General features: G+C 52.6%; 1 protein-coding gene across 3 annotated transcripts; it reads right to left on the bottom strand.

Moving 5' to 3' along the window:
* Positions 1-26,648, bottom strand: RPH3AL (rabphilin 3A like (without C2 domains)). 3 transcript variants are annotated; one of them, XM_065732054.1, is made up of 9 exons: positions 26,590-26,648; positions 22,779-22,862; positions 21,837-21,980; positions 20,575-20,704; positions 17,616-17,702; positions 11,076-11,250; positions 6,633-6,737; positions 6,334-6,465; positions 1-1,089 (listed from the first exon to the last, which is right to left on the bottom strand). In XM_065732054.1, exons 2-9 carry the CDS (start codon positions 22,853-22,855, stop codon positions 1,058-1,060), a joined length of 882 nt encoding a protein of 293 aa, XP_065588126.1. In that variant the 5' UTR covers positions 22,856-22,862; positions 26,590-26,648; the 3' UTR covers positions 1-1,057. The 3 variants fall into 3 exon arrangements, with proteins under 3 accessions (XP_065588126.1, XP_065588128.1, XP_065588127.1); XM_065732056.1 differs by lacking the exon at positions 26,590-26,648 and adding an exon at positions 24,932-25,017; XM_065732055.1 differs by lacking the exon at positions 26,590-26,648 and adding an exon at positions 23,514-23,548.

Raw genomic sequence — 26,648 nt, 5'->3', positions numbered from 1 at the left:
TCTTTTTTCAGCAATGTGGTTGACCAGAGGCTTGATGCTCATGTCACTCAAAGGCTTTGCTTTCATTTACCAAGGGGCTGAAGCATCATGGAGGAATAGCTGCAAGGATTTTCCCAGCAGTGTGCCACAGAGTTAGCTGGAAAAGCAGTAACGGAACAGAGCTCTGCTGGACCATATGCATTTAGAAAGAAAGTCAAGGATTGATTTCCAATCTCCTGTTAGAGTATTCCAGCACCTGATCTCATTTATCTTCATACTGCAGCCATTTGTAAGAGCATATACTACATGCACACGAAGCGCACAGCAGCAAAGGAGCACTGAACAAAAGAGTAATAACTAAAGGAACAGGCTGACATTAACAGGCATGAATTGCTTTTAAATCCATGACTGAAGAGGGAACTTTTTGGAATCCTTCAGCAAAACACGGGGTCAGATTCAAAGCATTTCATAAAAATGCACAGACTCCTACTTGCCTAGAGTGAGCTTTTGTTCAAGCCTTTAAAGATCTAATTGCTCTAGAAACGTCAGGTAATTTGATTTTTTTTCTCATCTGCCAGGCCTCAGAGGGAAATTGTCCATCCTGGGGAAGCAGCAGGACTGGGGCAGAGCTCTCACAGCCTGACTCATGGTCACACCATCACGGCAACCAGACGCTTGAGACTTCCAGGAAAAAGGCACAATGCAGGCCCCTGTTCGTGCAAGAGATTACAAGGTGTGCACGTGGGAGGAGAATCTGCAGAGCTTAACAAGATAAAATAATTGGAAAGCTTTTAGCTGATTTGGGCAGCCAGCTGTGGGAGGGTGGGTGTTCTCCCACCCAGATCTGCGTTGCCCACAGGGCACGAGGAGCAGCGAGCTCACTGCAAACTTTGCCACGCCAAACCAGAAGCCAGAGCATTGGGGCAGGGAGGATAGGCAGGTGCTCCCTGTGTGCCATCGTGCTGCTGGTGCTTGGGCAGGGCTGGCCTCGTGGCAGTCCCCACTGGCACCAGTTGATGTCTAGAGTGAGGTCTACAGGAGAGGGAAAGCGTTGGGTCCAGGCAGTGCAGCTCCGTCTTCACCGGGTTCTGGTGTGGGTGTACCTTTTGCCTTCAAAAGAAAGACCAACAAGAGTTTTCATAGAATCATGCAGGCTGGAAGAGACCTCTGGGATGCTCGTGTCCAATCCCAGTCCACTCCACCATGCCCAGTGACCACGGCCCTCAGTGCCATATCCCCACGGTTCCCCCTGGGCATCTGTGCCAACACATCCCTGCTCACCCAGACTCGTGCTCCAGACCCTTCACCAGCTTTGTTGCCCTTCTTTGTGTGAAAAGGAGTGCAGGGGAGAGGCTTGATAAAAGTTATTTTAGATTGCTTTTAGCTCCCCAGTGCTGTTTTAAGAGCTTCCTAAAAATAATAATGAAGAGAATGTCTGTGCATCATTACTCCACGCACTGTCAGCAGTCAGGGCCCATTAAACTTTATTAAAGAAAGAAAAGACAGGCAAATTGGGAAAGGAGGAGAAAGAAAAAAGCTGTGCAGATGGAGCTGGTGTTCTGGCACATGGCTGAGGGCAGACAGAAAGCCAAACCCCAGCTTCCAAAGGTTTCCAAACAGCACCCACAGAGACAGTCCCACCCCACTACCAAGAGGGGCCAGGGTGTGACAGGGGGCAGGGTGGGCGCAGGACAGCAGGGCTCATGAATCACAGAATCATTCAGGTTGGAAAAGACCTCTCAGATCCCCAAGTCCAACCCCACCCCACCATGCCCACTGACACACCCCTCAGTGCCGCATCCCCATGGTTCTGTAACACCTCCAGGGGTGGGAATCTCACCACCTCCCTGGGCACCCTGTGCCAACACATCTCCACTCTTTGGATGTTTTTTTCCTCATATCCAACCTGAACATGGCACAACTTGAGGCCATTCCCTCTTCTACATGGCAACCTTCCCTAAGCTGAATGGGACACAGACTATGTAGGCCCCTGGAGAGACAACTGGGGACTGTCTGCAGTCACTACATCATGCAAAATGTCCAGGGCATGGGGGGGTCCTGTGCCATCCTCCCACCAGCTCCTGGCAATGGCACAGTTCGAAGCTAGACCCCACCCTGAGCCGTTAAAACCTCTCTCTTTCTTTTATGCTTTGTTTTGCAAGATGACATCAACCATTGCCCTCGGTGGCTCGTGCAAAATGCTCGATGGAAAGCTGAAAGCATGGAGTAAACCTTCTGCAAAGGGCAGAGAATGAAACTAAGGACAGGAGGGCAGGCAGAGTGATTGATCAAAGGCCGGAGCACGGAGCTCTGCGGTGGGAGAGGCACAGAAATAGGAGCTCCATCCTCAGCTGCAGTTCTTGTTTCCAGATATATTGAGTGGAAGAGACAAGAGAATGAGTCTTTGTCACTCCCCTATTTTCAAGGAAAAAGCCTTCAATTTAAAACGCCGTGAAGAATTACAGAAATGGTGAAGGTAATTTATTTTTTAAGCGAATAAAGGCTCGAGAACCTGACTTCAAGGCGGGAGTCAAAGAAATGGAAATGTTTTGGTTCTACCACTCGAAAATGAAAACATTTTAATTCCTTAAAACGTGGGAGGGGGCATAGGCTTCTTCTGAGGTTCCTATTAAGAAGTGCATTGTACCTAAAGCACAAACCTTGAATCACTTCCTAGCGCTGTCACTACTGGAAGACATGTTTTATTTATAAATACAGCGGGATCATTTGGTGCTCCGCAGCACCGATATGGGAAGGCAGAGACAGCTCAAAGCTTCTCAGCCATGAAGGCACAATTCAATTTTTTCCACTTGTGGAAGAGGGACAGCTCATCCTCCTCGGCAGCAGGAAGGCTCAGCCCCGTGGTAAAGGGGGGGGGAGGAGGTGGGGGGGTGGAATGGGATGGGAGAGCAATTAAAGGAGGGGAAAATTGCAGCAACTTTCTTGCCAAGCACTGGAAAACAAAAGTCACCTCCCCAAAGACCGCCACGAAGAAAGTCATTACAGAAATTACTATCTCATTCGGAGCCTAATTACTGTGAGGACAATTTTTTTTTCCCTTTTTTTCCCTGCATGGAATGAAGCAGTTAGACCCAGCAAAGCAAAATGTTACCTCCTCATCATCCCCGAGAGAGCAAGCCAGACATCTGAGAGACAGGAGGGAAGGCAAAGAAGAAGGTAATGCTTTAACTTCAAAGAGGGCCTGAGAATCACAACACAGAACAGCTCTGCCCCTCTCACGAATTAACAGCTTGCATATTTATGAGCCAACATCACCGCCCACCCCAACCAGAGAGGCACTGAGCCACGGAGGGAGTGACAACCACCTCATTCCCAAACTTAATCGGTTCCTGAACGATGGGGCATCAATCACCCCAATGGAAGAGCACTAGAAGCAGCACTCCCTGCCCAGCTCAGCACAGAGGGATGGCTCCTGGAGCAGCAGCTTTGCTGCATGGGGATCAGTGCCCTGCTGGAGCTTTGGGTGCCCCCAGCCACCCCGTTTCCCTGAGCTCACCTGGCTCTGCCATCAGTGCTCAGCTCCCAGACACTGCTCCTTAACGTGGCTCTGTTTAACCGCCAGCTGCTGTGCTGCTCTTTAAGTATTAATGATTTAAACAACACGTTGGCACGGGAGCAGAGATGGAGAGGCTGTGATTTGCACTCAGATGCGTGCTGCTAATTAGCTCATCTTGTGACTGCTTTGCCATACCGAGATGAAGCACAAACACCTTTCTCCAGCCCCGCAGCCCAAACCCTCTGCACCTTCTCTGCCCGCAGACCATCCTGGCACCCCAGCATCCACCACGTGGGATTCACCCACTCCTCAGAAAGCACTCTGCAGCGAGGATCCACAAAGTAGAACCACAGCCCATCCCCTGTGCTCTTAATCAGTTCCCTGCAGCAGCCAAGCCCCAACCCAAAGCTGTAATCTCCATTAAAAGCTCTCTGTGGGCTAATGAAATCCATCAAAATATATGGCTGGTTTCTTTGTTTAACGCAGCTTAATTTTCCCTTTCATTAATAAAAATGTTGTAATTAAGAACAGGGAGGCTTTTGGTCTTCTCCCATCAAAGGAACAACACATCTGCCAAAGAAAAAGGAGTCTCCCTTTCCCAGGCAGGGGCAAGGAAGGGGAAAAGGGAGAACGAGCATTTCTCATCTGCAGTTTTCCTTCTCTTTGTGATAAAAGACTCTCCAGGAAAACCACCACACGACCTTCCCTACATTCATCCACCCATGGTGCTCGATGGAAAGGAAGGCAAGAGCCACAGAAAGGGGGAGAACTGACAGCCTCAGTGAGGGCACAGTGCTGAAGGTTGGAGGGGACCTCTGGAGGAAGGAAATGGAGCTTCTCAACGAGAAAAAGACATCGGGATCCAGAAAACAAAGCTTCTGAAAACAAGTGGTAAAAAAACAACAGCCCTTGGCAGCTTCTCAACTCACTGCTCTCTTCTTCTCCAAGTTTGGCCCAAGGGCTGAGGTTGCCTAAATCCTGCACTGTGCTGACAATGAGTCACTCCATGACAAAGCCCAGGCTTCATTATCTGCCTCACCAATCCCCAGTCGGAGCCGAAACGCCGTGCTGGAAACCTGCAGAACTCTTTCTAAATGCTCCTTGTCTTCCCTTGGCCCTGCTGGCTGTGTGACCACGCTGCCTGAAGAGCTCAGGACTGTGCTTGCAGCACCTCCTCCCTCTGACCCCAGATCTAAGGGTGCCACATTGCGTTTAAATGAGAGCAGAGGTGAGAATGAGAAGGAAGAAGAAAATCACTGCCAGAACAACACCTGAGGTGCTAATACAAAGCAAAAACTGCTCCCCGTATAGCAGCACAAAAAGTTTCAGAGCCAAAAAGCTGTGGGCAAGATCTGCCTATGATGCCACATGGCACGAGGTGTGATGCACCTGCTCCTGCATGACCATCCCAGCAGGCCCAAGCCGAGCAGCTCCCTCCCAGGAGCTGGGACACAAACAGCCCCAGCTGTAATGAAGATCTCCACTGCTATTCTGTCTGGCTCAACTTTCCTCTCAGCAGGATGCTGAGGCACTGTTTTAACTGGACTCACGTGATTGTTTTTCAGGTTTTTTAATGTACATCCCATGCTGCATGGCGTTTTAGCTCCCTCCTGCCAGCTAGGAGAAATCACACTGGAAAGCACTGACTCCTTCTGTCAAGCTTTGCATAAAAGGGTTATTTTTCCTGGGGAAAAAAAAAAAAGGCACTTTCTGCCTATGAGATGCTGTTTGCACTGTCATGGCCAAGCAGCAGCCAGCTCAAGTAGCAGGAAAACTCCGAAGTGCTGAACCCTGGACAGACAGCAGCCAGGATGGCCATTGACTGCATTGCACCACGAAGCAGAACATCCACCAGTGGGGTCACGCAGAGCCCCGAGTCCCACAGCACAGCCAGCACTCTGCAGGAACCTAAAGCCAGCGAGGGCTTAAAAATAAACCACCACTCTGGGGCAACGCTGTAATCCAGAGGATGGACAGAGCAGAACCACCACTCAGCTGAATTGCTTTGCCAAACAAACAAACAAACCGAAAAAAAACCCCTCTAAAATTAAAGAGAACTGCAAATCCCTGACATTTGCTTTCAGTTGATGCTGGCTATTTCTAGCAGGCAGCGTGGGGAGGGGACCATGGCTCCACATTGCATTGAAGGATAAACCTGCGATCCCTAATCCAATTTACACCTCAACACACACAGCACAAGAACGGCTCGAGAACAAAGCAGTGGCAGTTCACAGGATGCAGGAGCACTCTGGAGGGAGCAGTGCTAAACGATAACTTAAGGGGTTATTGAATACATTAACAGGGAGCGCGGAGAGAGCGCATTTGCATCTCTTTCAGCTGCTCCAGATCAAATGTGATGGCAGCTCTGCTCTCACTTACTTAATTGTCCCAAGGTTGTCCAGGGGGAAAGGTGTCTTTTTATTTATATTTTTCCTTCCCTGCGGAGTTGTGGAAGGAGCCGTGCTCGGCTTTAAAAGCTATGTAACACAAGGAAGAATTTCGTTCTGTCTCATAAAGCTGCTGGATTTCTGCTCTGCTCCAGCAGCCCTCAGCTCGGTGCAGATGCGAGCTCCTCGCAGGGGACAGCTCTGGACTCCCAGCACTCCCTGGGCTGGCTGCAGGCAGCTCCAACCCCGGGCCATTACTCATATTGCAGAATAGGTTGTGCACAACAGGAGGAGGGAAGGAGCGAGCTGTAACGCCGTGACAGCGCCTGTCACCAGCACAGCACGGAGAGGTGATGCTGAGCCACAGAGGTGCACCTCTGAGAGGGCTCAGCCTAGAGGGACAGCAGCCCCCCAGTCAGGGACATGCCCCACAGTGGAGGCTCTGCTTACCAGGGGCTCTGCTGCTGCTGCTGTCGTGCCCATCTGCTGCCTGGTCGCTGTGGCAGCTCTCCCCTTGCCCACTGCCCGTGCTGCTGTGGCTCCCAGACACCCTGGTGGGATGGCAGGGCTCCCCAGAGGATGCTATGGGACACAACAGAGAGAGGGTGTTTAGTGGGGAGAGAAAAGGATGGGAACAGATCCTAAGGGACCACCACTGGTCCAACACATGGCTGCTATCTGAGCGATAATGGGCCAGACCCTGTAGCCGGTGGCAAAACCCAGAGCCACATGCAAGGTTAGCTCCTCACCCTGTCCTTGCTGCTTTCCTCCTTGAGAGCCTTTCGACCCCGCAGACGAGGGCCTGTCCTCCAGGCTGGAAGAGCTGAGCTCCGAGTCGCTGTCGCTAGAAACCACTGAGGGAAAAATGAGGGGGGAGGAGAGGAGAGAGACAGTTATTCACAATGTTCATAACACTTACAAAGAAGGTGGCAGATGGATCCAAATAAAACATGAACAAACGCTGACTCGCTGATCACATCTCCCTCTCCAAAAGGAGCACTACCTGCAGTTCTCCCACAGCTGTTCATGCTTCCTCTCACACACGAGGCACTTCTCCCAGATGATTTACAGCTCAGCAGCACCAGCACCTGGAGCAGGTGCACTCACCACCAGCACTCCCCATCCAGGACCACAGGAAGCACACCCTGCTCCCACTGACCCACACACGCACCAGTGAGCCCCTTCCTGCTGCAGTTTGCTTTCTGATCTTAGTGGTCTTTTCCAACCTTAATAACTGCACTATTCTATGCTGAAGGTTTGGCTGGGTACAAGGCAGGGTCCTGGCTCCACAGCAACAGGATCCACAGCTGGTAATTCAGGCTGCAGATCCAGCCCTGGGCTCCTCTGAGCTGCAGGACCCCTGCAGAGGCTCCAAGATCTATAAGGAAAGCACCTGATAAATACAAAGAACTTCAAACAAGAAAACCCCGGGGTGATGACACAAAGAAGCCAACCTTATCAGCTCATCACCGGTTCAGCCCATCCCTCTCTGCATGCTGCCCAGAGCTACGTTACTCATATGCCCCCAGGCAACAGCATCTCCTCTTCCTAAAGGAGACTCTTCTCCCATTCCAAGGTCTGTTTCATCAAATTCTGGTCCTAATTCTGCTGCTTTCCAGTCTCCAGACTTTCTACAAGGGCTGAAAGCTTCATTTAACCAGACACAACCCCCAGACTGGCAAGGTTGCTTCCACTTCACACCATTACACGAGCACCCCTCCTCCTCATAGATAACTGGGTGCCCAGCTGCCCTGTGCAAAATGAGAAAGGTGTTTCCCAGCAGCTCCCAGGCTTTGATAACAGCCTCATCTCAGAACAGAAGCCGTGAGGATGAGGAGGAAGGTACCCACGTTGCCCTGGCACTGTGTTTCTGGTACAGCCCAGATTCACTCTGCCACAGGGATGTGGGTGCAAGGGCAGAGGTGGCAGCTCACCTCTCTCCATCAGCACTAAACTCACTGCAGGTGGCCTGCTGAGCTGCAAACCCTTTACCACCACCCAGGGCATGAGGGCTGCTATTCTTCCCCTTGCACAGGCGAGCACAAGCTGTCCAACACTGCTGCCAAACACCTCTGCTCCTGCACTCAGTTGGCAATCTGCACTACACAAAATATTTTATTTAAAAACAAAACCACAACATATTAATACTTAAAATAGCGCTTTTCCAAAGTTAACATCTCTGAGGATATTAAAGCTGGCTGCCAGTGTTATTGCAAACTGTGATGGATGTTGTGCTGGCAGGCAGCTCCCTGCACGCTGCGTGCTGGGGACAGGCTGCTGGCACCCTACTGCCAACCCCACAGCTCCCATCCCAAACACTTTGCACCAGAGCAGCACTCACAGAGCCCTGGCACAAACAACACGTGTAGCTGGCTCATTGCTACAGAGCCCAAATCTCAGCTGCCAGAACCATTCCAGCTGTCCCACTGCACAATTCCCTTGGCAAATGCACTCCCAGAAACACAGAATTGTTAGTGGATGGAAGAGACCTCTGGAGATCATTGACTCCAACCCTTTGCTGAAGCAGCTTCCCTACAGCAGGTCACACAGGTAGGCATCCAGATGGGTCTTGACTCTGCTCCTCTTCTCTATTTTTTTTTTGCCTCCAGGATGCACAACACACATCACCTTCCAACAGCTCCTTCCTCTGTGCATCTTTCAAAAATGCTGGAAGTCAGGATTTATTTAGAGAAGGCCCTAATGAATCAATGGAGGTGACTTTAGCTGCCTACCCTTCTGCCACTCAGCAGTTCAGAGCAGTCCAGCACAAGAGGAGAAAGATATTAATGATGAGGAGGAACCTGCACCACAGGAGCAACCCTGCCTGCTCTCATTTCCTCTACTGACAATAGAAATGTGTTTTACCCACCGCGCCGACGTTTCCCTTTAAGGTAATTTTTCTCCCAAAGCTCCCAGACCTTCTGCTGGCACTTCCCAAAGCCCAGAAGTCGTAAATCTGCTCTTCCAGCAGTTGCTGATATATCAATAAGAGCCGTTGGACAGCTGTACTTTCAGGGAACATAACAGATTTATTCCTCTCCATCTCCAGCTGATGGAAAAAGCTCATAAAAATAATAATAATGAAAAACCAATAGCTTAGGGATTGTGCTTCCTTTTTTTATTCCTATTTCTCTTATTCCCACCCAGTTGCTTCTCGTCCTCCTGCAGAATTCAGAGCTTGGAGCCTTGCTGCTGGCTGCTCCCCACCTGCTGGCCACCCCATCCCGCCTGACCCTGTTCAGAATCCCACCCACATTCCACCACATGGAGCAGAGCTGCTCCCCAGCACCAGAAATATTACTGCCATTCTCCCCATGACAATACATTTATGCCTTAACTAATAGCAGGGTTTCCATGGCAACTGCTTGTTTATTACAGAAAAACTAAAGGCAATGGCAAATCCCAGCATTAGCAAGCACGAGAGAAATAATGGGTGTATAAAAATAAAACTTCCTCCTGGTGGGCTGGCTTTGCTCCCAATAGGTACATCCCTGCAGTCCCTCAGTCCTGCAGCAGCAGGCACAGTGGGGAGTTCCCGAACCCCACAGCGATCACTGCCCCAAAAAGAGGCACTTAGGCATCGTCCTGCCCCTGCTGAAGGGCTGGATGTGGAAGGAACATCACTGCTCTGCCTTCCTGGGCTCACCAGGGGACAGCACAGAATCATTCAGGTTGGAAAAGACCTTCGAGATCCCCAGGTCCAATTCCAACTACTCCACCATGTACAGTGACCATGTTCCTCAGTGACACATCTCCACGGTTCCTGAACACCTCCATGGGCAGCTGTGCCACTGCAGCACTGCTGTTTCTCCTAATATCCAACCTGACCCTCCCCTGGCACAACATGAGGCCATTACTTCTCCTCCTATTGCTGGTTACACAGCAACATCACAACCACATTGGGAAGAAGGCCTGCCCTGCTCATCACGGGGACTTCAGGTGGCAAAGGGAAGAAGTTCCAGCACTGGCAGGTGCAAAGGAGGGGTGATATGTACAACTCCCAGCTTGTATATCCCAGGGATGAATTACAGCCACCAACGTTCACTGGAAGCCGTCCAGAGGACAGGCAGCCTAGTAGAAAAGGGCAATAAGGGAAGAAAGCACCACAAAATAAACCCACAAATGAGTATTATCCCACCCATAAAACAGCAGCCAGACAAAACTCGGAGCACAGGGAGAAAGACAGCTCGACACTCACATCAAAGCTGACCAAAGGCGGCTGCACTGTCCCCACCTGCACCTGCTGACATTTATGGGAAGGGATTCCCCCAAAACAAGGCGCAGCTGAAACTCAGGACAAGTCTGGGCTCAAGGTCTTTGACTCATAGTGTTTTCTTCATCATGTGCACAGAGATTAGCCCATCAATCAGTTCATTTGCTAAGACAGCCCCTTCCAAGTGTCTCCTGGAGGGAAGCACAACCGCCTATTGTTGATCTAATTTGTCTTTAATTACAAAAGTTACAGTCGGGTTGGGAGCACTTTGGTAGCTGGAGCCTAAAGAGAAGCCTTGTAAACCCGATCCTCCGGAGTCCTCTCTATTAAAAGGTTATTTCCCCCTGCAACACTGATAAAATTTAGCTTGATGTGGAAGAGCGTACGCTGCTGGTACACTGGAGAGGTCTTCTCCAATTGAAGGGACCTAATAGCAAAAGACAGAAGGGGAGAGAGGCCAGCCAGATCTGTTAATGCACACCAGCAAGAAATGAAGAGAAATCAAAGCAGACTGGCAGCAGCTTTAATTCAGCAGCATCCATCCACCGCTGTGCTAATGACCCTGAATGCTCAGCTCTTCAATGCCGTGCTGCTTCCCCCCAGCTGACTCCAGGCACAGCACTGGAGTGGGTGTATGAGCAATGACAGGGCGGACAGATGGAAGCGAGGGGGGAAAAAGGCCCTACAAGGCAGTGCTGTGAATGGGATCTGATAGGGCAGCGATCCAAGATGCCACATGTGATACATCGGTCTACTTCAATCAAGGTCTACCTCAAAGAACAAAGATGGGAGTGCTGGAGATGATAAATTTTCAGGCTTGTCAGTGCTCTGGCCCCAGCCATGCACAGGGCTAAGTTAATCACCAGCTTTCCCAAGCTGCACTTAGAGAACAACTCAGCCACAAACCTCAGCTCCCTCCCCAAGGCCTCTCTGCTGATCTCACCCCTCTCACCACCCCAGCACGGAGCACACAACCAACCTTTGCCCCTGGCCCAGGAGAAGGAGCGGCCCGTCCCCACGCTCCCTGCCTCCAGCACGGCGGGCTCGCTCTGCCAGGGCTGCGAGGACACCTCGCTGGCTCTGCTGCTGCTCTTCAAAGGCACGATGTACTTGGGCAGCCCTTTGTAGAACCACGCTCCAGACCTCTTCCAGACCTGTTGGAGACAGAGACACGACCGACACCTTAAGCTGGGATCAACGTGTACTGCACTGGTTGGATGGGATGATCTTTTCCAACCTCAGTGACTCTATGGAGTCCTGGTAGACCTGTTCCTTCCCCAAACCACATCCCTCAGCCTCTGTCCCATTATCTCCGCGGGTCAAAGACCTGCAGCAGCAGTGGAATGCCAGAGGCCATAGCTGGACCTCCAAAACACTGTCTTGTGAGCTACCGAAGGGCACAACCTTGGCGTTCATTGCATGGAATGATTCGTGCCTCACCAGATCTCTTAATGAGCATGCCTGAAACCCCCCCCCAGAACAAGAACATTCAAATAATCTGAACCTGCAGCAGAAAGTGAGCTGAGAGAGCTGTACTATAATATTTCCTCTAAGAACGCCCTCTACTCTTCAACTGAGTTTTAATGTGGCTTATGATGAAGAAGCTCTATTAAGTATATTTAATATAAAGCCTGCTGTGAGCCAAGAGAAAGGGGAGATGGCAGCTCAGACAAGGAGAAACGGTCTCCAAAAACCTAATTCTTTTGTGCCTTCCAGCAGTCTAATAATGAGCTAATGAGGCAGCCAGGGCAAAAAGAAGTTAATATTACTATTTCATGCAAGGGGGTAGAAGCCTTGTACCTCTGTTCAGTGCAAAGGAGATCATAAAGGTTTCTACTTCAAGTTTCCAAAGCATTTCATATGTCGTATCGCCACGATGGCAGCAGGTACAAATGCAGATATCCCTAATTACAGCAATAAGTCTGCAGCTTGCATTTTAACCTCGGGGCTTAATCAAAACAGAGGGCAGCGACAACACCTGGCACTTACGAGCTGCTCTTTCAGCACAGGCACAGAAAGCAGAGCACTGCCATCACCGTTTCACTGGTGGGAGGAGATCACTCAACAGATTGTCCAGTTCCTCCCGCAGAGCCATCAACACAGAGAGCTAAAATGGTCGGGGTCTTGAAACCCAGCTGAAAGCAATGTGCACCCCAAGCAGCGTGGTGCCACAGGAGGATGCACGGTCCCTGCAGGGCAGTGCTGGGAAGGAAGCAGCCTTTCTTGACAGTTGTTATCCGAACAGACCTTGCAACATCTGTAATTTAATTTGAAGCACTGGAGAGACCTATTATCTTCAGGCGAACTACAATTTCAGCAGAACATAAAACCAATCAGACGCAGCAAGGACTGCGGTAAGGAAAGGTTGGTCACCCCCAGGCTTCTGCCATTACCCCCAGGGCGAGCCCAGCTAGAGCAAGCATTAAGTGCTACAACACACCCAGCTCTCATCTAGTAATACAGCATTGATTCTGTGCACACAGATTCACTTCTAATAGTTGGGTCTCGTTACAGCAGTACTGAAGTTGTTCTGAGAGCAGCTCTAAAACAGCTGCAGCTACAGGGGGATGCTCTCCCTTGCAGTAACTCAGCTCGCTGCTCCCCGTGTGTTTCCATCACATTTCCCCCCACAATGACACACGTTTCCTGTGCTGTTCTGCACTTGGGCACGCAGGTTGGGTTCAGCCTGCATCCATCACAACGAATCGATGCTGCTGACTGCTCGTGATGCTCCTTTCATTGATTGCCAGAGCGGCCCAACAGCAAAGCTCCTACTTGATTTTAAATTAATACATCTATAACAGCGCTTCAGAGTCCTGGTTATTAGCAGGTTTGCTCTGTGCAAGTAGAAGAGTTTTGCTCTCACCAGTCCCTGACAGAGCAAAGATCTGCATCAGTGCTACCCCAAGCTAGGATGCAGAAGCTCAGAGCACAGAGGAACTTTCCTGCGGTGGCTCAGGAGCAGTCCTGCTGCTTCCCAGCCAAGCACAGCAGAAATCCATGCTAAATATCGACTGCCTTCAGGCTGCTGTCCTTCTGCCTCCCCCGACACCTCATCTACCCAAAAGCAAAGCACGGGGAAGAGGAACTGCTTGAGCCAGAGATCCTCTTTGCATTATTTCAAACAATTCAACAGCCACGATTGAGACCGGAGAGCTCAACGCATTCTGTGACCCTGACAACATCCCCGTCACAGCTGCATGGAGCTGCCAGCACAGCCACGGGATGAGGCAGCATCCTGGCACTCAGCAGCAGATGCACACTTGATCTGGCACACTCAGCTCAGCCTACAAATGGCTCCGAATGGAAAATCACCAGGTCCTGCTGCAACCCCCCTCTCCAGGACTCCGCTTTCCCCCTCCTCTGAGCACACAGGTGCTGAGCAACCTCCTAACCTCGGGCTGTCCCACACCGCAGAGTCATTACAACTGGAAAAGACCTCTCCAATCATCCAGTCCAACCACCAACCCAACACCCACCAACTCTGCAGCCCCCGTGCAAGAGGAGACCCACTGCCACGAGCCCCCGTGGGCTCTCTTAGCAGAGAGAAGTGCACCCACACCCCACGAGGACGTCGCTGCCATTGCCCTCACGCAGCGCGTGCCCACCCGCTGGCAGGGAGGAAGGGAGAGCGCTCCTCGGCCTCGTTATTTGCATTCATCCCCTTTTCCACAACGCAGAGATTTCCAACGACATTATTTACAGCAATCTGCTGTCGATTCGAGGAGGAAGAAAATTAAAAGGCGGCGAAATCGCCGTTCGGGGTTTTGTTTCTGGAGCAGCAGAACGCGTCACACCTCCGACCCCAGCGCTTCCCAAGCTGCACTGCCAGCCGTCCTTCAACCACTTATCATTCCTCTCCCAATCCTCCTCCTCCTCCTCCCCCCTCCGTGGCTCTGCTCTAGAGGACACTATTTTGAGTCGAACCACTTGCTGCCGCCCCCCAAAATAACACGGCAGGCTTCTGATGAGCTCTCTGAATTGCAAACAGGTGCGCAGCCGCTCCATCCCGAAATGAGCACTCCCCTCCATCAGCACGGTGTGAAATCGCGTGCCAAGCAGGAATAACCCCGGGCTACGTTGGTTTATAACGTTCAAAGCGTGCATGGGGAAAAAGGGAAACCCTGGGGGCAAAAGGGGAGGAGATGGCTGCCTGGTTCCAGCGCAGCAACCTTCCCCTCCTCTGCACGGTTTGTTTTGATAAACCCAGGGATGCAGCCAGCCGTGAAAATGTCATTTAGCGAAGGAGAAGAAATTAAAGGGAGAGTGAAGCAGAGGGGCAAATGAAAACTTCAGCAGGTCCCCGAGAGCTGACGTGCTCGTTCAGATCTGATGGGGTTTAAAAAAAGCCGTCTCCCCCCCCCACCCTACTTAAACTGTTTTCATTATCACTACAATTTTGGATGTGTCGATTCAAATGCAAATGCGTACGAACGCTTCCAAGAGGGTTTTAATTACGATGATAGCATCGCTAATTACGGATATGAAAAAAAAAAAATAATAAAAGCCATATGTGAAGAGGTGGTTCAGCAAGGTGCTGAGCACTGCCTGCTGCTCTCAGACTAAACACAGAAACCCATGCACGCCTGACCCCCAGCATTCAGTCTCCAGAAAGGCGATGTAAGGTGCAAAGCCAAAACGGTGATGCAGTACAGAGGGAAGGAGGAAGGCTCTGTCCCTCCAGCAGCAAACGTGAGATGGATGGAATTTGCTTCTGCCCTCACTTGCACGAGCAATAAAACACAACACGCAGCGGCGATGGCTCCGCCATGCTTGGAGGATGCTGCGAAGGAAAATGCCCACAGAAGCCCAGAAGAACAAAAGGGTTTCTTCAACAGATGCTTCTGCAAACACTCGGACCAGAGGTCGCTCCATCAGGATGCTCCCAGCTTAACGATGGCTCTGTCTTATTTCAGGAGGAAGAGATGTGCTGACCACGCAGAGGTTTTGCTGGTTTGAGGCTTTGCCAGGTCCCAGCAGGGTGATGGCACAGTGCTCTCCCCCTGCATCACTCCGTGCAGCTCCAGGGCTACCCAGAGCGATGCTTTGCTTCTGGATGACTGGGACGCAGGCAGTGGGCACAATCCATTAATCACCTCCACTCTCCAGAAATCAGACAGTGTCGATGCAACTTGGCTCTCACTGCTATGCAGCACAGCCTTCCCAGTGGAGGTTTTCAAGGAAACAAAGCAACACAGAACACTTTGGTGCGGGTGAGGCCCGGATTCCCAATGGGATCTGTGGGCATCGAGCACTTGAATCCCACTGAAAGACTGATGTAAACAACAGCTTGTTACTTTGGTCTTCATTTTGACTTGGGCTGATGGTTTAATCACAACAGATTTTGTCCACGCAACGAAGGAGCAAAGACAACTACCACATCACTACATTTAAACTAGCTTAAGCCAAGCCTAGAGGGATAAATGACAACGTGGAAGATGGAGGGAAGAGAGATGGAGCATGTATGAAAGAAACTGCCCACTTTGGCTGTTAGCTGGTGTATGCAAATGTCCAGTGCCAACATTCACATTCTGACTTCAGGAGGGTCAGCCCCCCACATGGAGTCTCCAGAAAGGTGCAAAGCCAAGGAAGGTGATGCAGTGCAGAGAGAGAGAAGGAAGGGCCACAACCTTGATGCACAGCAGGGGTTAAAGGGGACAGCTGTAGTCCAAGACTCCTGCCCCAGCCAGATGACAATCATTAACTCTAGCCAACAGTCATTCAGTCCATCCAGGTTTCCCGATCACCTCTCTATCTCCCTTCACTGCCTGACAGTCTCTCACTAACAGACTTCAGAGTTCCACAGACATCATGCCCAAATAGCCAGGGCAGCAGAGCAGAACACAGCCTGCAAACACAGTGCTGAAGAGGTGGGATCACTACACCTCAGAAGGGTGATAGCGGCTTGCTACTGCATCACACAATCCCAGGTTTATTTGTGGGCTCCTGTCTGGATCCCAGGAAACAAAACTGGGCCAATACCCACTCACCACACAACAGATTCAAAGGCCAGACAGAAACAAGACTGTGCAGTCCCAAAAAGCAGGTGTCCATCTGCACTCATCGATGGCATATATAACCTTCAGTGACCAAGCGTGGCCAAATGGGTTTGGTCCAAAGCAGATGGCAACACAAGACAGATCCAGACCACAGGAACAGGCAGTGACAAAAATCTGGTGGTGAACACAGTGCTCAGGAATAACCCGGTTTATTTTGCATGGACTCTGTTGTATCATGGCACCCAAAATGGCTTTGGGGAGAAGCCAGGCCGTGTGCCCACCCTGCAGCCTTCTCATGGTCACCAGCACCACTGCAAAGAGGGAAGGAGACAGACCTGAACCGACCTTTGAAGGAGTCAAAAAAAAAAAAAGCAAGATGAAGCTGAGGGCTGTGAGGTAAGATGGGGTTATGTTTTAGGCAGTCTCAGGGGGAAAGTTCCATCCATTTTCATTAGAGAAGCACTCGGGCCGCATCTCTGAAGGTGACCGTACCCTGACATAACACCGGATAATGTTCTTCTCTGTCTGTGGCTTATTATTATAAGAAAGTTGGAACAAGAAAAAAAAACTTAAAAAAAAAAAGCAGTTGTACAGTGGGGAGCAAGGAAGAAAAATACAAAAAGAACACCCATCTCCCTGCACAATACAGAAACTGCCCTGACCTGCCACGCTGGGCTCCAGAACGGCCATCTGGATTGCACAACATCTGGATGAGTCAGTTCATTAAGCAATTAGCAGCACCCAGGGAGCAGGATGCCCTCTGCCTGCCCCAACACCCCCCTCCATCCTACCTGCACAGCAGCTTTCCAGGCACTCCCACACAGATCACCTCCTCCTGTTTGAAACCCTAAGCTCTGCTACGCTCCCCACAGCTCTGCCTCAAACACCTGCAGAAATGATCTCACTGCACTTCAGAAGCTGACGGACGGGTTGCAGGAATAGCTGCACTGGGGGGGATGTTCAAGGACCACGAGGGGAACAAGAGAAAATCCTTCTGTAACCAACAAATCCAGAGGCTCCACTGCAGAGCAGCAAGCCCTGGGGTCGGCTGGCAGACGAGGACTGAGGCAGGCCATCACTTTTGGCAGCATAAGGTCAAGGATGAAGGATATAGAAATGCAGAGTCCTGAGTTGGGAGCCTCACGCAGTGGCGAGCGATAGGATTTTACACAGGCAGGGTGGGGAACAGAGCTAAAAGCTGCAATTGAGTTATTTTTAGAGGGACAAATATTGCAGCCATGCTGTAGATCTCTCCAGATGTATTAGGGAACCGGCGTTAGCTGAGTTTATTTGCCACAGAGCCAGAAGGAAAGCAGTGTGGCAGCGGAAGGCAACAGCCTCTTTACGACCACCATTAGGGAAACACCATAAAGCCACACACAGGGAAGGGGTCAGCGTGCTTGTTCCCCCCATCCCATCACAAAGCTGTCACTGGAGCCCCCAAACCCCATCCAAACCTCCATCCTGGTGCATCCCACAAGCTCTCAGCACACTCAGGGCAGGGGGATGTAGTGTTTTACCTCTCTCTGTTCGCTGCAGATCTTGCACAGCCAAAGGGGACGTTTCTGGGGTCCAAAGGTTTCGATGCCACATTTGGTGCAAACTTTCTGCAACAAGGAGAGGGGGAAAAAGAAGGCGGTGTAAGTGACTCCCCACGTGCATATAGCCCTCAGCACAGGAACGCTGAGAAGCTCCTGCCCCACCAGATCTGTTCTAATGTGTTCCTTGAACTACATGAACACGACACAATTCTATTTAGCCCAGAGAAGTGAACCCAAGAGGATGCTTCAGGTCTATAGGGGTGCAACGACAAAGGCAAACCTACAGCACAGCCCTTGACTGCGGGTGAGAGGAGAACCGGACAGCACAGATCGATCCTCACAACCTACAGACACTCCCAGGGCGTTTTCTTTCTTATTCCACCAAATCCTCAAAACCCAATGGCTGCAGCACAGAAAGCAGCTGCAACCAAGTGCAAAACGAGCACGAGTTCATGCAAAACCATCAATCCTCTCCTCCCTTCCCTGTGTCTGAAACCCCCTGGCTTCCCCTTGGTTTCAGCAGCTTGGCAGCTATTGATTTGTGGCTGCCGAGGCAGCGGGCACAGCCATGCCTGCATGCACAGTGCCTGAGCAGAATGCCTGATAGCCCTGCACGGCAGCTCAGCACTGCACGAGGGAACTTTCACGTCTCCGCTGGCATTACAAGCCAATTACAACCCCAACCACCTAATAGCACAGGATGAAGGGGATGCACATCAGGCTTGGCTTGCAATTGGGTGAGAAAAGGGAGGGATACTTTGATCCTTTTGCAGATCAAAAGCCGCTCATGCAGGAGGGCTCTGGAGATTAAAGCTTGGCTTGGAGACAGCCGGTGCTCCCAGTGCTTTAGGAAGGGCAGAGGAATAAGGAACAACCTCAGTGGTTCGGTGCGTGGATCTTCAGCACGGTGCTGCCCAAATCAATGGGTGTGGGCAGCGAAGGGTACTGCAAGAATCAGGCCACTTGGCAACTACCCCCTGCTTCTCCCTTTTTCAGATCAAAAACTCGGCCACAAATACCCCCGCAGATCCCAATCCCTGCACGTTTAGGACATTCAACCACTCCCTCTAGTGGGAGCTTCCAAGCGCTTTTATTCTGAAAGCCATAAATTCTGAAAGCTCCAGCACAAAAAGAGGGCTCTCCTCCCTTCCCTGCAGCATAGCTGGAAAACTGAGTGCCACCCACAACCTCAGAAGACATAAAAAGTCAAGGACAGTAAACACAGCCTTATTCCTCATTAAGCACAAGATAAAGCTCTTTCTTCTCCTACTTTTTTTATGTGGTCCTGATACCCTCTCCATGGTGAACTGCACATTATGCTCTAAGTACTGCTCACGTTAACACGTCTGTATCTGCAAACATCTTTGTCTTGCCATCGTGTGTTTACTCCCAAGGTAATAAAAGCCAATATTAAAATCATTCCTCATTTTGAACTATAAATGCTAAAGCAGAAAGTGGCACTTAGAAAATCCATCAGGCAACAAGAGCTATAGAGCCCCTGCTCAGCAGAAGGGACTCCTGGAAGCTCAAGTCCTCTGCTGCTTCTCAGATGTATTGCATTGGGCTAAATGGGCTGCAGTGACTTTCCAATGAGATGGTAACAGAGCAAAGCTAGCAAGGAAAATATGAACTTAGAAAATCCATTGCTTATAGTGCTCAGATTGCATAAGTGATGGGTATTGCTGGGCTGCGGATGAGCTTTAAGTATCAGGCCACTCTGTGTGCTCTGCTGAAGGGCGGACTGCTGTGGGCTGGCTCCAAATGCCAAAAAGCAGAACGGGGACAAGCCCAGGGCACCTCCCAGCTTTTGCCCCTGTGCATCAGTGCACGAGGCTCACAGGGCAGAAGTTAGCAAGCACTGCAGCAATGTGACCTAGCTGGCTTCAGGTGAGAGCAGAACGGAAAAGGGAAGGAGGAAGGAATACGGCACATCCTGTTATTCTGCATGCTTGAAAAGCAGGAAGCAGCCAGCCGCCTCCTGTCTGCCCAGCAGCCCTTTATTCTCCCCAGGCACGTCTGCACAGAGCCCACGCTCCTCTCCAGGAGCTGACCTGAAGCTCCCCTTTACACCAGACCCTTCGCTCTCCAGTAACCCCCTGCAGCTTCCTTTCCCAGCCCTTCCTATAAGATCCACTTTCCTCTCAGCTGAGGACCCAGGGGTTCAGAGCTGGGCTTTTGTCACTGCTTTACACACGACCCCATGCATAACCCCAGCCACAGCCACTTCTGAAAGCAGGAGCCAGCAGACTCGGTCCAGCAAAGGCAGCAGTGCTCACAGCAGCATGGTCGGAGGGATGCTGTCACCTAGCTGGAGCTTCTCCATCACAGCTGCCTGACCACGGAGCTCCCAGCACGTGCCACTGCCTGGCACAGGAACAGGATTTACTCAGAGCATCCTCAGGACACCTCAGTGAAGGTGGCATAAGTGAGAGTCCCCCTAGCTGCAGTTCCCTGGGGACCCTCACTGCACTGAGGCAAAGCCACTTACAGAGACATCTCCCCTGGCAAAGATGGCCTTCAAGTGCTGGAGAAGCAGCCTCCCAGCAGAGGGAGGATCAGGTGGTTGCCTTGGAGATCATCATCTCCGCAGCAGTGCAGCTTAACCCCTGCTTGTCTAGGAGCCCAGGCAGCAGTCAGGGTCAGAAACTTCACACCAGTTCAGAACACGAACCATAGAACCATGAAGGTCGAAAAAGACCTCTCGGATCCCCACATCCAACCCCAACCCATCCACACCACCCATATCCCTTGTTCTGCCACACCTTTCCCAAGTCAGGCACTCCAGGATCGTGAGGAATTAGGGAAGCAGAGAAAACCCTACAGCCTGACAGCACCGAGCCAGTTACACAGGACTAAGATAACCCCTCAGAGCGACCCACCCACCCACCTTCAGACAGCCCTGCTGGCTCCAGGCAGGGATCCCCGTGAGCAAACCCACCTTTTTGCAATCCTGGCAGAAAACTGACGTGCTCCCCAGCAGCCCCAGCAGCTCGCCACACAGCAGGCACTGCGACAGCCCGTTCCCCATCACGTTCTTCCTCATGTTCTCCAGCCTCTCCACCAGGCGCCTGCGGGGAACAAGGTCGAGCAGAGCTCAGTGCAGCGCAGCTCTGGAGTGACTCCACATCTATGGGATCGTCTCTGGAAGAGCGGAGCTGCAGTGACACAGGGTGCCCAGGGAGGTGGGGGGAGTGCCCGTCCCTGGGGGGTGTTCAGGAACCGTGGGGAGGTGGCACTGATGTGCTCAGTGGGGTCGGATGTGGGGATCTGAGAGATCTTTTCCAGCCTGAATGATTCTGTGATTCCTCGAGCTGGCTCTTGGTCTTCACGGGATACAAACCCCTGCAAATCCATCCACCAAGCCCAGAATAATCAAAACTGCAGACCTCACAGGCAGGCCTGACTCAGCCAGCGGGCAGCTCACAAGAGCAGCTCAGTGCCCCCCAAACTGCACAGCCCCAGCCCCTGAGGAGCAGGGGAAGGGCTCAGTGCTCACATCAGGGCATGTCAGCACAGGGAAAGGGCAGAGGAGCCCAGTCTGCCCCTCAGAATCACTGTATGGGGACAGAGCCCGGTGCTGGGCTGGGAGGCACTGGGGCTGTGTGCCCAGAGAGCACAGAACTGCTGGGAAATGCAGCAGGATGGCTGTGGGGCTCCCTGCTTTAGGCTGACCACAGAGCCAGCAGGACTGAGAGCAAATAGAAATCTACAGCAGCAAAAAGGGAAAGGATGCCAGTATATTAAATAATTCAAGCTAACAAACCCCTTCCAGAGAACTCAGCCAAGTAGAACACAAACCAATTCAATGCTCCAGGCAAAATCCCAGGGGGCTGCTGCTGCAGGCAAGGGAAGACCTGAGTGTGCTGCCAGGGTCTAAGCCACGCTGTCCACCAGCAGCAGTGCAGCTGCACAGCTCTGCACCTCCCTGAGCCCATTCCAGAGCCACTGCTTAGCACAGGCTGCATCATTCAATGTCACTGGGTCCGTGGCTGCAACCACAGCAAGCCCCAAGGCTCCAGGATGGCATGAGAAACTTAACTCCCATCCTTTCCAGCGTTCATTGCCTCCAAACAAGCAACACAGCAGGGGAAAAAAAAGAGCTGAAGGGATGCTCTAAGGGATGGAGGCTGAGCTCAGGCAGTGGGAGAGCCACACCTCTGTCTGCACTCTTCCCACAGGGAAGGGAACAAGCAGACGTACCCGATGCGCTGCTGCTCAACAACGTCCAGTTTCTCTGCCTTGCGGATGACTTCCAGAATGACCTCAAGCTCCTGAGGGCTCAGAGCCTGCATCTTCCTCTGCTTCTCTGTCTGGAACGTGTGCACTGACCATCCTGTCTGGAGCCTGCAGGGTGGGATAGAGGGAGAAACTGAGCTGTGAAAGCAAAAGCCCAAGCCCTGCCATGCCATCCCATGCCCACTAACCACATCTCCACCGTTCTTGAACACCCTGAGGGATGGTGACTCCCCCCCTTTCCTGGGCAGTCTGTACCATGGCATCACTGCTCCTTTGGAGAAGAAATGTTCCTAATACCCAACCTGTCTCTGCAGGGATGGAAACCAATGCCAGGCACCACAGACAGCTCCAGCAGACTGCAGCACGCAAGGACTGCCTGCACTTTCCTCCTTCCAGTGTTTGAAGCCTTTTAGTAACTTCCCTCCATGCCTATGTACGAAGCTGACATTTCTCCTTGGCTGGCTCAGAGCTTTCACAGCTCAATTAATTACCGTTTAGTTGGAGTTTAGAGGTCACCAGCTAAAGTCAGGGCTGCTGGCAGAACGCAGGGCACTATCAGGCCCGGCTGTTGTAATGAGGCACTCAGGTGGAGGCAGAAGCACTCAGACAGACACGGGGTGACCCATCATTTTCCAGCAGCTGACCCCAGGGCTCAGCCAGGAGCAGAGGTGGCAGTGGCAGCGCCAGAGAAGCAAAGCATCCAAGAAAGAAATGCAATTCTGGCGCTCGACTCATCTCCATCCCTTCATCTTTAGGTTACACCGTCATTTAACTTCGGGGAGAAAATAGGATCAAGTGACAAGATCCTCAAACAAAGGAGCACTGGGGGATGCTACCAGCTATACAGAGGGTGTAAATGTACAACCACAGAGGTGCTGCCCCCAGCCCTTCCCTTCAGCCACTCACTTGGCACGCAGAGCCAGCTGCCGGTCATTGGGGCACACCCATGGGCCCGTCCCACTGCCAAAAATCATGTCGGCCATGGCACATCTGGAAGGAGAAAAAGCACAGTGAGGCACAGCCGTCCCAAAGCCATGTCCCAGAGGCGACCCGCCGGCGTCAACGCGCCCGCAGACAGCAATAAAAGCATGCCATCATGGCCATGAAATACAGGCCAATAAATAGCTTCTAATGCTGCACCGAGACAAAGCTGGGAGCTGAGGTTTTATAGCACTCTGCAAAAGGCCACGGGCTGTCAGACCCGCTGCCATTTTTCATTTCAAACCCAGGGAAAAGTGTTGTTCGCAACGATCTCTGCCCCGTCACCTCCGGAGCCCCAGCACTGCGGTGCTGATGGAGCTGCTCTGAAGGACAGGAGGACACGGCGGTCTGCTGGGTCTTCACTTCTTAATGGGGGTAACAAACAAAAGCCCACGCAACAATCAGCACCAGCAGTGGCAAGTCACTCCGTTCATTAAAGCTGCCACCGTAAGAGCTGGTTATTTATAACACAGCCTACAATAGCAGCTTGTTTGCATTCACCGGTGCTGGAGACAGCACCTCTCCCCCAGCAGTGGCCAGAAGGGCAGCCGACAGATTTGAGCAGAAGCTCCGTGATGCACCAAGCCTTCCTCCAGCTGGATCTTCTCCCCAGGTGCCTCCTGAGCCCTGTTGCATGTATTTTCAGTTATTAATCCTTACCTTCCCAGGAACAGGCACTTGCCAGCTTTGAAACCATACCTGCTGAGCAGAGATAACGCGCTTAATGCTGTTTGGCAAAACAACACATCAGATACAACTGCAGTGAGCCCCACCACCTGCCAGCCGCGCCGTAATTCCCAGGAAAACACGTGTTCCAGCCTCAATTCACAGCACACTCACCCAGCTCCTGCACCCACGCCGTGCCAGGCACAGAGCCCTGCAGCACACACGGCCTTGGCCCTTTTATAGCAGCAGCAGCTCGTGCAGATCGATCCAGTCCTGCACTGCAATCAGCCCGGGCACGGAGTGCTGAGCTGGGCTGCAGAGCACACAGAGCAGCCCTGTCCTGAAGGGTTGGCCCCAGAGATCAGAACTGTACAGCACAAAGGGAGCTTTAAGGACACCTGGTCCAACTCCCCTGCAAGGTGCAGGGGCACCCACAGCTCCACTCAGAGCTGCTCCAGCTCGGCCTGCCCTCTCACACACGCACACCTGGAGCAAAGCCCAGCACCTGGGGGTGATAGTCTGGAAGTCAGCCCCAGGAGATGCACTTTGCTTTGGCAGCAGCTGCACACGCAGGGTGGGAATCAGCTGAATGCATCCAGCCCTGCTCTGCAGAGCTTGATCTGCCCCAACAGAGCTGAAGGCAAGTCAAAACATTGCACGTGGCTCTGCACTTCGCCTCTGCCAAACGTGGGTTGGACGCAAGTGCCTCGATGGAGGAAATGAGAACACCGTGGGACCATGGGCTCTGCTGGGGGGGAACAGTAACAGGGCTGGAAAGAAAGGAACAAGCACAGCCACAGATGACACCAGAATGGGGACAGCACAGAGCATCCTCTCTCTTATCTCTGTCCAGGACATGGAGTGCAGTGCAATCAGCCCAATCAGAAACACTGAGAGCAGAACCACGCCGGGCTGGGGAGTCATCCCCACAGTCTGCAAGGGAGCACTTTTCCTCCCAGCACCCCATGACCTGCTGAACAGCCCTCCACCTGTTTACTCCTTTCCCTAGGATGGAAGAAACCAGGCGGAACAAATCCTCATTAAAGCTGCGTGCACCTGGCTGTGCTCAGCGAGCCAGCAGCACACGGAGGGGGAACTGCACCTCCGATGGAGAGCAGGAGGAAAGCAGCAGGGCCGTGCTGCTAACAACCCCACAACGTGGAACTGGGAGCCCCTTCCTGCTGGGCAGCCCTGGGCGTGCTCCAGGTTCGTGTCCTCCACCTCCCCTCCAGGAGCTCCCCAGGCAGCTTTCACGGCCCGGTTATTTCAGCTAAGCAGCTCTCTCCCTCGTTTTAATTTGCTTTTAGAGGAAATTAACGAGGCAATTATTTTTTTTCTTTTAAATACTTCTTTCAAAATAAAACAATAAGAGCCCAGCTCCCGCTCCCCAGCCACCGTGCTGCTGTAATTACCTCTCCTCAACTCGCCTGCTCCGAGCACATCGCTTCCCCCAGGACTGCCACGTCCGTGCCGTCCCAGCCCCACGTCCCTTCCAGCTTCTCCCTCAAAGATTGCACTGTAATTACTCTCTGCTCCGGCACCAGACCCCATTATCCCCATAACCTTAGCAACTGAGTGAGTGTTTGCTCCTGTTGCTATGACGGAGGAGGAATGTGGGAGATAAGGGCACCCACTGGCACCGGGCCCGGCTGCATTGGTGCAGGAAGGATCCTCGGTCAGACATGGGTCTGATTCAGGACAACGAGCAGTGTGACTGTCCCCAAACAAGCACCAGCCCCAATCAGGGCTTCACTGCTCATACAGTCACAGAACCATGGAATCATTAAGGCTGAAAAGACCCCCGGGTCCAACCCCCGCCCCACCCCCACTGACCGCATCCCGCAGTGCCACATCCCCACGACTCTGGGACACCTCCAAACGGATCACACAGGGACAAGGGTTGGGGGAACAAAACAGAAGGTTCCCCACAGCTGCTCCCCGGGCACAGCAGCCATGGCAGAAGCCCAACTGCATTAAGACGGCGCTTATTAACCAAGCACAATGCCCCGTGGGTCCGTGCCAGTCCTGGGAGGGGGGGGGGGGGAGATAAAATCAGCTCTACAGGAAAACCTGCACACGGTACCGGCGAGCCCGAATTAATCAGAGATGCTCATTAGTGTGGCTGCTTGATAAATGGTGAGCCACCAAGAACCAGGCTCTGCCAAAGCAGATCTGCTCACACTGCAGCCAGCACCGCTCCTGCCAAGGTGGGTCCGTACCCATCCGGCCTCAGCCCTGCGGGTGCTCTGCTCAGCGCACAACTCACGCTGCTCTCAGCTCCTTGACTCACGCTCTGGAGCAGGCTGACCTGGCACAGGTCTCCGAGAAGCAAATTAGCATCTAAACGGCCAATTAGAGCAACTAATTTCTCTACACCGATTCACTACCCAAGCTCAGGAGGCCCGGGCAGAACCCGCAGCTCCAGCCTCGTGATTCTTAGAAAGAATCGGACGCAGACAGGAAAGGCAGAGCCGAGGAAGCGAGCAGGGAACCAAGCCCCGAGGTGACCTCGCACGAACCGGGAACAGCTCTGCCGGCCGCTGCATGGGGCGACCGCGGGCACCGACGCCGGGGAAATGCCACCGGAGCATCCCCGAGGTCACACATCCCCGAGGTCACACATCCCCGAGGTCACACATCCCCGAGGTCACACATCCCCGAGGTCACACATCCCCGCTGAACGCGGCTGCCGTCGACTCACGGCCGACGAGAGGAACCCGAGGACTTCGACCCAGCTCCGGGACGGGCACAGCGCAGCCGGGATACGCGTCCGATCACCCACAGGGGCAGCCCCGGGACGGGACCCGCACACGGCTGTCCCCCAAAGCCCATCAGCCCCACGGGGAGCTCTGCCGTTCCCCGGCCCTCCGCCTCTCGTACACGTCACCCGCAACGCTCGGCCCCACTCCAGGGGACACCCTCCCACCCTCGGAGCCTCCACCCCGCAGGAGCACGGGGGCCGGCACCCCGCCCATCCCCCGCGAGGCTCCGCCCGAAGCCCCGCTCCGGGCTCCGTCCCCATCCCGGAGAGTGTCCGTCCCCGACGGGGTGCGGTACAAACGGAGCGCACCTGCACCGCTCCGCGCCGCTCCGTTCCGTTCCGGGCGACCCCGAGGACCGGGCACCCCC

This window comes from Cyrtonyx montezumae, unplaced genomic scaffold, assembly GCF_038088225.1.
Source record: "Cyrtonyx montezumae isolate F1298 unplaced genomic scaffold, pur_monq_1.0 scaffold_15, whole genome shotgun sequence".
NCBI lineage: Eukaryota > Metazoa > Chordata > Aves > Galliformes > Odontophoridae > Cyrtonyx > Cyrtonyx montezumae.
The sequence above is the reverse complement of the archived record's forward strand: the minus strand, read 5'-3'. Positions and strand labels throughout refer to the sequence as shown.

What these genes read in the sequence shown, in the direction of transcription:
- RPH3AL (XM_065732054.1), bottom strand. Translation starts at nt 22,855, where the DNA reads ATGGCCGACATGATTTTTGGCAGTGGGACGGGCCCATGGGTGTGCCCC. An exon ending in GTTGAGCAGCAGCGCATCGG is followed by an intron (nt 20,705 to 21,836) that starts GTACGTCTGCTT and finishes TGTTCCCCGCAG; the next exon opens with GCGCCTGGTGGAGAGGCTGG. An exon ending in CAGCAGCAGCAGAGCCCCTG is followed by an intron (nt 1,090 to 6,333) that starts GTAAGCAGAGCC and finishes TTTCTTTTGAAG; the next exon opens with GCAAAAGGTACACCCACACC.